General features: G+C 40.4%; 1 protein-coding gene across 1 annotated transcript; it reads right to left on the bottom strand.

The window, feature by feature from the left end:
• Positions 1 to 5119: 5119 nt before the first annotated feature.
• On the bottom strand, positions 5120 to 7107 carry LOC129638000 (protein FAM72A-like). The gene has a single exon (XM_055562418.1). The coding sequence runs from the start codon at positions 6656 to 6658 to the stop codon at positions 6209 to 6211; it is 450 nt and encodes a 149-aa protein (XP_055418393.1). The 5' UTR covers positions 6659 to 7107; the 3' UTR covers positions 5120 to 6208.
• Positions 7108 to 8481: the final 1374 nt, after the last annotated feature.

The raw sequence follows: 8481 nt of genomic DNA, 5'->3' as shown, positions 1-8481 counted from the left end.
ATAAGCCATTTTAGGTATAGAAAGAGAAGTGCATTAGATTCTCTGGACCTACGACTTCTGCTGGCTTGACATAGGAGACACTGGTTTGTTAAAGCTGGGATGCAGTCTGAGTCCCAGGCACAGGATGGGGGGTATGTTTGGGAGCCCTTGGATGATACTGATAATAATAGCTAAAGTTTCTTGAGACCTTAACCATATGCCAGGTACTCTTGAGGGGTGGGGGAGCCCAGGTTAACATTCTCATTTCCATTGTTAACAGGGAAAACAAAACTTTGGCTCTCTTCATCTCAGAACCATCAAGAATCTGCTCTAACCACGAAGAATAAAGCTGTAAAAACCATAACCTGGGTTAATTCCTGTAGCCACAGGGCAACTGTTTTTAAGAATATGAGTATCCTTGCAGTCATAGGCAAAAAAAAATGACCAATTCCATGACCCTGGGGATGTATCTTTTTTGGTTTTACTCACTGTTGATTTCTGTTACCTTAACTTATAGCGCTTCTCCTGTAGCATAGAAGTCAGCACACTTTTTCTGGAAGGAAGCAGATATCAAGTGTTACAGACTTTGTGGGCCATGTGGCCTCTGTCGTGTGAAAGGAAAATAAAAATGGAGTCAGTATTGCTAAAATGGAGCTAGGAGGCCATTGAGGAAGTGGGGCTTATGGATGAAATCTGACCTTTTGACCAGTTATCTTTTAAAAAAAAAACGTATTTACTTATAATTGGCTGCATTGGGTCTTTGTTGCTGTGTGAGGGCTTTCTCTAGGTGTGGTGAGTGGGGGCTGCTGTCTAGTAGCAGTGTGCAGGCTTCTCATTGCAGTGGTTCCTCTTGTTGCCGAGCACAGGCTCTAGAGTGCAGGCTCAGTGGTTATGTTGCATGGGCTTTGTTGCCCCACAGCATGTGGAATCTTTCCAGAGCAGGAATCAAACATGTGTCCCCTGTATTGGCGGGTGAATACTTAACCACTGGACCAGCAGTGAAATCCTGAACACTTATCATCTTAATACAGGCATCCAGAATATTTGCATAATGTTCTAGAAACTGAAGATATTTATCAGACCCTGGTCGCAAAGAGTCAGACTCGACTGAGCGACTGAGCTGAACTGAACTGAACTGAAAATGACCAGTGACAGCCATCCCTTAAGGATCAATATTTCCTTCTTGTGTCAGAGGTAACCTCATGACTGTTGCTTTTATAGAAGCCCTTGACTCTTCCTCTTCTTCAGAGTACTCTTTCAGTTTTACTCAATTCTATCTCCAGAATTGCTATTCTTGAGACCCCAAATAAAGTCTTTTGTTATTTGCAGCCTTCTGCTTTTTGTTGTTGTTGACAGTTGCAGTTATTCAACCCTACTCTTGTAGAGCAAAAGCAGCCATATGCAATGAGTAGACAAAGGGACATGGATGTGTTTCAATAAAACTTTATTTGTGAAAGGTGGCAGTGGCTCCAGGACTACAGCTTGCTGACTCAGAGACAGTACATAGTAGGTTCAGTGTATAGTAAATTCAGAAATGTTGATGAAAAATAAGGAGAAAGTTCAAACAAATGAAATTTAAAACAGAAAACCAGAACTTCCCTTGTGGTCCAGCGGTTAAAAATTCCTCTGCCAATGCATGGGACATAGGGTTGATCTCTGGTCCAAGAAGATCCCACATGCCACAGGGCAACTAACTCTATGTGCCACAACTACGGAGCTTGCGCACTCTAGAGCCCAGGCTCCGCAATGAGAGAAGCCACTGCGATGAGAAGCCCACGCTCCACAGCTAGAAGGTAGCCTCCGCTTGCCACGACTAGAGGAAGCCCATGTGTAGCAGTGAACAGCTAGTGCAGCCAACAAATAAACGATGAGTACATAAATGCAAAGCCAATCTTTGTAAAAAGTTTATGACAGTAAATACATGCCTATTGTAGAAAATTTGGAAAATATAAAAAAGTACATTAGGGAGAAAGTAGAAATCCTGACCAAAAGATAGGCCCAGTTAAAAATGTGGTGAATAATTGTTTCCTTTTAGTAATTTTCCTATGCATGCCTTTTAAAAAACTTGGTAAACAACTAGAATTTAAAATATACTACGCATTTGCTCTGTTTTTCTGGAAGGTGGCAGTTGAATCCAGCTTGAGACTATCGCAAGGAGCAACTCTTCTGTTCAATGAAGAGACCTCCTTCGAGTCCGCCCGATTGCCTGTATCTCTTCAGATCCAAAATCAGATTTCTTCCCATGATTTTAGGTTCTAAAAAATCCTAAACTGCCTTTTGGATTGCAAAAGATTTACTTAAACATCTCAGTAGGTTTTCAGCACTGAATGCTTTATTGCTTGTATGTGGTGTAACTCATTTAACCAAAACCTGGCATTTCTTCTCTAGTTCTGAGTGCTTGGAAGTGTCTGGGGTGCTGTTGGCAGAGGCCAGGACATTTTGAGGATGTCTTGCCTAAAATGGGAAAGGAGGTCTGTGATGAATGGTTGAGCCATAGGTGTTAATAACTTGGTGTGAGAGCGAGCCATCAGGAATTTTTTATTTCTATGTCATAGAGAGCAGGACTTTCCAGTTCCCCTCTCCTGGGACACACACACACACACACACACACACACACGACATCCCTGCGTGCATCTTCGAGAGTGTTTGATCTGCCCTGCGTGTGTGCTCAGTCACGTTCGACTCTTTGCAAACCCATGGACTGTAGCCCACCAGGCTCCTCTGTTCGTGGAATTTCCCAGGCAAGAATACTGCAGTGAGTTGCCATTTCCTCCTCCAGGGGATATTCCCGACCCAGGGGTCAAACTCAAGTTCTTATATCTCCTGCATTGGCAGGTGGGTTCTTTACCATCTTTATCACTAGGGCCACTTGGGAAGCAAGTGAAATTAGCATTATGAAGAAAATAAAGTGGAGTGGTATGACTGATAGAGGCAGGCAAAGGAGGGCAACATTCTATGCTGATTTCTATCTAAAATGATCTCTTTGCTTTCTTGCTTGTTGGTTTTTTAACTGTGTTTTTTTTTTTTTTTTGTCAACTTAACTAAATTGACATCTTCTGTATCAATAAATATATTTCCACACAAACTACATAAAAATGTATATGGTATTCCATAGTATCATACTTTATTTAATCAACCGTAGAAATTTTAGGCTATTTGCAAAATTTTTAAACTTTTTAAGAAGCCAGAGTTTATGTTTTTGTACAATTATTCTTTCTGATACTCATACTGTTAATTCCTTAGTATAAATATACTTAAATGGAATTTCTGGATCAAAGTCTGTGCATTTGAAGTAACCAAAGTAACCAGGAAAGAGGTCTATGAGTGATGCCTTCTGAGTGGAGAGTGATGACAGGCAGCCAGCCAGGGAAGGGTTTGGGACATGAGGACAGAGGGAACAGCAAGTACATTTCTTAAATGATTTTTCTGGCCAAAGTTCCCCCAGCTTCTCATCTGTGCGTTTCCTCTCTATTGAACAGCAACCTGTTAATTATGGGTTGCCAAACAGCGCTAGACTCTAGGTCAGTCTGGAACATCCAGGTTCTAATCAGAAACTTGGGAGCAAATTCAGCTTGGAGATGAACAGACTTATTATCAGTGAGTGCTGTTTGGACTGCTGTTCAATTTTGGAAAATTCCTGAACCCTTGATTGGCTTCTACCGAAAACCAGAGCTGAGTTTCTCTCCCAGAAACGGTCCCGGAACTGTGTGAGCACAGATATGTCTGGGAGCTACTGGCTTCCAGCAGGTGAGATAAGAAATCTGTTAAATCACAGGCTGATGAAAACATACAAGCAAACACACCGAAAAAAAGTTCAAATTTGTGGTTACCCAAGACAGGGATATTGGGGTAGGGGAATTGGATGAAGGCAGTCAGAAGATACTGTATATGTCCAATTATAAGGTAAACAAGTCCTAGGAATGGAACATGTAACATGATGAATACACTGTAATTAATACAGCTGTATATTATATACTATACTTGATCTTAGCCAAAAGGTGGAGAAGCGATATAAAAGTTAAGAGAGTAAATCCTCAGAGTTCTCATCACACACAATTTTTTTCTGTTTCTTTCATTTTGCATCTATAGGAGATGATGTTCACTAAACTTATTGTGATAATCATTTCAGGATGTATGTAAATCAAATCACTATGCTATATGCTTTAAACTTATAAAATGTTCTATGTCAATTATATCTCAATAAAACTGGAAGGAAAAAAAATTTGTTAAATCATTCTGCAATTTCATCTGAGGGAAGGTAATAGGTGTGCTGGGGCTGTGGCAATCAAGTTTGGCTCCTTTGGGGGTGGTGGGGAGAAGACTGGGAGAGATTATATATTTTTCATTCACTACTGACAGAGGTGTTTCTTTAGGTAATATTTGCACTCATCAGACTTGCGGAATGTACCAACATTCTGTGCTGTTTGAACCAGGACCACTGCCAGGAAAATGCAACACACAAGAATTGTTCCAGTTACGAAGGTGATTTTGCTCTACTACATTCTTATTGTGTATGTTAAGACAGGGGCCATACCAAACCATTCTACACTGTAAATATAAACTGTAAAAAAATCTTTGCATAAAGATCCTTATGCAAGTATATTGATATAACATAATAGGAAAATATGAAATACAATGTGTTTGTACATCAGTATAAAACTGGTGGAAACAAACTGTGATGGTTAGTCATCTAGAAATAGACTGCAGAGGCATTTACTCATTTAGTGAGCATTGTTGAGTACCACCGTGTGCTGGGCAGTCTTCTGGGTAATGGAAGTGGAAAGATAAATAAGACACATTGCTTGTTCTCGGAGAGTTTGTTGTCTTTGAGGGAATCGAGTCAAGGCTTTTGTAGTTGTTGGCTGTTTAGCTTTGGGCTTCTTATCTCTGAGCCTTGGTTTTCATGTCCACAAATCGACAGGATTCAGCCAGGTGACTGGTTGGGTATTTCCAGTACCAGTGGGGTATTTCCAGTGATATTGCAAGGTTAGCAAAGGAAGCCCAAATAGGTCTGCATGATTGGAGCAAGACAGTCCATGCTAATGCAGACAGGGAAATCTTCCAGGAACAAGATTCAGTAGAATCTTAGATAGTTTATGAAGTCAGCTGTGAACTTGAACTTTGATGGAAATTGGCTTGGTTTCTTTTTTTTTTTTTAGAACAAAACTTTATTTACAAAATCATAACTTGGTCTGTTTCGGTATCACTACTGACAAAATGCCTTTGGTTGAAATATAAGTTAAGGTGACAGACTGATTTTAGCAGTTCATAAAACAAGATACCAGCACTATCCCATTTTCCTATTCCTGTGTGCCTCTGAATACAGTTAAACAAAACAAAATTTAAAAAACCTTTATAATGTACAATGGCTTCAGCAAACCACTTCTTTAATTTTGTTTTCTATTTAAGTGTTGGGACCAAGACAACTAATCTAAAATTTTCTATTTACAGAGAAAGCTCTAGAGAATGGGATAACTTAAAGATGGAGGTTAAAAGGCTTTCACAATACAATATCCACATGCCTTTATAAGAATGTAAATAAATAATATTAGTAAACAGTACATATTGAAAATCTTCTGACAAATTCATTTATCCAGCATCATGCTGAGGAATCAAGAGGATTTCTCCATACATTTTAGAGTTTTATCTGCTGATTCACAGTCTTGCTCCATATTAACATAGTTATCGCCAATATAACACTCGATAACCAGTACCCATGGAAACCAAATTTTTATTTTTAAAAATTCTCTGCTAAGCTTTACTTCCCAGCTGTGCTTCAAATATATATACATGCTTATATGCATGGACTATGCATGGATATAAGCATGGTGGTAAACGTGTGGGTATTTAATGTCCCTTATTCAGGAATGTAAAATTAATGGCATCTGACATCTAACTGTAAGAAAAACTCACCCAGATTGGAAGATAGTGGAACAACATGTAAAAGATTCTTCTACTTGAATTTAAGAATACATCTATCCTGGGAAGAGGGGTGGAGAGACAAAGGGTAGAAGTAGAAGCAGATGTAGAAGAAAAGAACTACATTGGTTCAATAAACTCAGGTAATTAATTTGAGACAACAAATAAATCAACAAATGCTCCATTTTTGTCTTCTGAAAAAAGAAATCATTGACAAATCCTTACTAACAATTTTTAAATTGGTCCATTAATATATTTTTTACAAAAGAAAAAGTTATAATATTACATATTGAACATATCATAATTGTAGTCATCTAATACACTCCTCTGCTGAGATATCTAACACGTCTTCATCTGTATTCTCTTCTACCTCTGGCAAGTTGCCCCAAAGTAGGAAATTTACACCAGTAGAGTCTAGTCTGTTAATACCATAAACTGCCTGGCTGTGAAACATCCAGAAGTGTCCGTTGTTGCAGGAAAGAAGGCAGGAACAACATGGAACAATCACGTGATAACCAACAATGTTCCCACATTTTAAACATGCGATGTCCTTCAGTTTACATTTGCAGATTTCAGTGAAATAGCATCTTCCAATGAAGTCCACTGCATTGGTAGGAGGGATGTCTGTAGGGAAAAGGTCTATTTCAGTGTCAGCCAGCAAAACAGCCTTCATTCCCATAGAGCTGAGCACTTGTTTACAGAATTTGCAACACAGGATGGACACGCGCCGGTCCTTGAAACTACAGCTGCTGGTAGACATGGCGTCTCGGAAGGATGAGGTGTGGGGTTTTGGAGCAATACTCCCTAGTTTGATTCCCCCAGGCTAAAAAGCAAATTGTGAGGCCTCGAGCTTTTCTAAGCCCGAAAATTGAGAAGGATATGAGTTCTTTTTTGTTTCCCCGTTCAAGGGTAAAAGTAATATTTATTGAGTAGGAACAGAGAAGCAACAATCTTGCCTTTCTCTTTAACTTTCGGGGGGAAGGGAGAGGAGTTTGAAGTGGGGGGCAGGCAAACTGCAAGGTGCCTCGGGGAACTTCTCTACAGTTTTCCTGTCCTATTTGAAGGATCGTCTGTTCTTTAGTTCCTTTTGCAATTCCCTTAGCTTCTCGCCGACAGGATTTTACCTACAGGTTCCTACTCAAGCCCCCCGCTCGGAGCGCTCCGATTCCTCTCTCTCTCGGATACGGGGCTAAGGTTCCCTACCCACGTCTCCTCTGTGGAAATCTTTCTCCTCTCCTCAGGATTCAGAAACCCCCTCAGTTTTTCCCACAGGCGAGTGTGGGTATCCCTTAACCCTCCCGCCACCCTCCTCCTCTTTGCCAGTTCGCGAGACCCCGGCTTCACTTCTTTCCTGGCACAGCCCCCAGGCTTCAGCGTGCGGGGTCTCGCGTCGTTCCTCCTGCTTCTCCCTCCCCTCGGCTTTCCCTGGCGGCTCCCGCCGATCCCTCGTCTTTCCCGAGCGGCCGCTCCAGAGTGCGGGGGGCTGTCGGCAGGGCGGGGCAGAGGTCTCTTTGCGGGTTCGGTCGGCGTTGGGGGGGTCTCTGCCACCGCACACGTCGCTTTTTGCTCGCTCTTCCGCTCTCCTTGGTTTCTTAATTAAATAAAAACCTTCGTGCAATTCTGCTTGAGGTGAATTCTCTGGTCTGTTTTTTTTTTTTAATTTTTTTTTTAGGATTTTAATTTTTGTTTTATATTAGAATATAGTTGATTTACAGGGTTGTGTTAGTTTCAGGTGTACACTAAGTGACTAATTATCCATTCTTTTTCACAGGCACATCTGTTCATTCTTTTTCACTTTCCTTTTCCATATGAATTATTACAGAATATTGAGTACATCCCCCTGTGCTATACAGTGGGTTCCTGTTGATTATCTATGTTATATATATATAGTGGTGTATAGGTGATAGTTCCAAACTCATCATTTATTGCCCTCCCCCGAACATCCCCTGCCCACCCCACCACCCCCGCTACATTTCCCTTTGGTAACAATAGTCTGAGACTATTTCTTTCTGTGTGTGTTTTTATATAAGTTCATTTGTATCTTTTTTTTTTTTAGATTACAGTTATAAGTGATATCATATGATATTTGTCTTTGTCTGATTTTCTTCACTTAGTATCCTCTCTCTGGCCTTTATTTTTTAAGATAAAAAAAGAGATGCATTCTTAGAACGGCTGCTGCTGCTGCTGCTAAGTCGCTTCAGTCATGTCTGACTTTGTGTGACCCCATAGACGGCAGCCCACCAGGCTCCTCTGTCCACAGGATTCTCCAGGCAAGAACACTGGAGTGGGTTGCCATTTCCTTCTCTGTTCTTAGAACTAGTGACTGTAGAACTTATTGGTAAGTTTCTAGGTAAATTTCAGATTGGGTTTGGAAACACAATTTTTAAGTAACTAGAAAGAGAAGTAATGATCTAGCATGGATTCACAAGACAAAAGCCATTCACTGATCAGTTCAAGAAATACATTTAGTGTTTGAGGCATATTTATGTGTATGTTTTAGGTATCATTTTAGGTACTGTGGATTGAACAGTGATTAAAACAGTTAAAAGAATTTTTTTCTTCTTTTGTGGGATTTGTATTCTA

Source organism: Bubalus kerabau, chromosome 23, assembly GCF_029407905.1.
Source record: "Bubalus kerabau isolate K-KA32 ecotype Philippines breed swamp buffalo chromosome 23, PCC_UOA_SB_1v2, whole genome shotgun sequence".
Classification (NCBI taxonomy): domain Eukaryota; kingdom Metazoa; phylum Chordata; class Mammalia; order Artiodactyla; family Bovidae; genus Bubalus; species Bubalus kerabau.
This window is presented reverse-complemented; position numbering and strand designations above follow the sequence as displayed.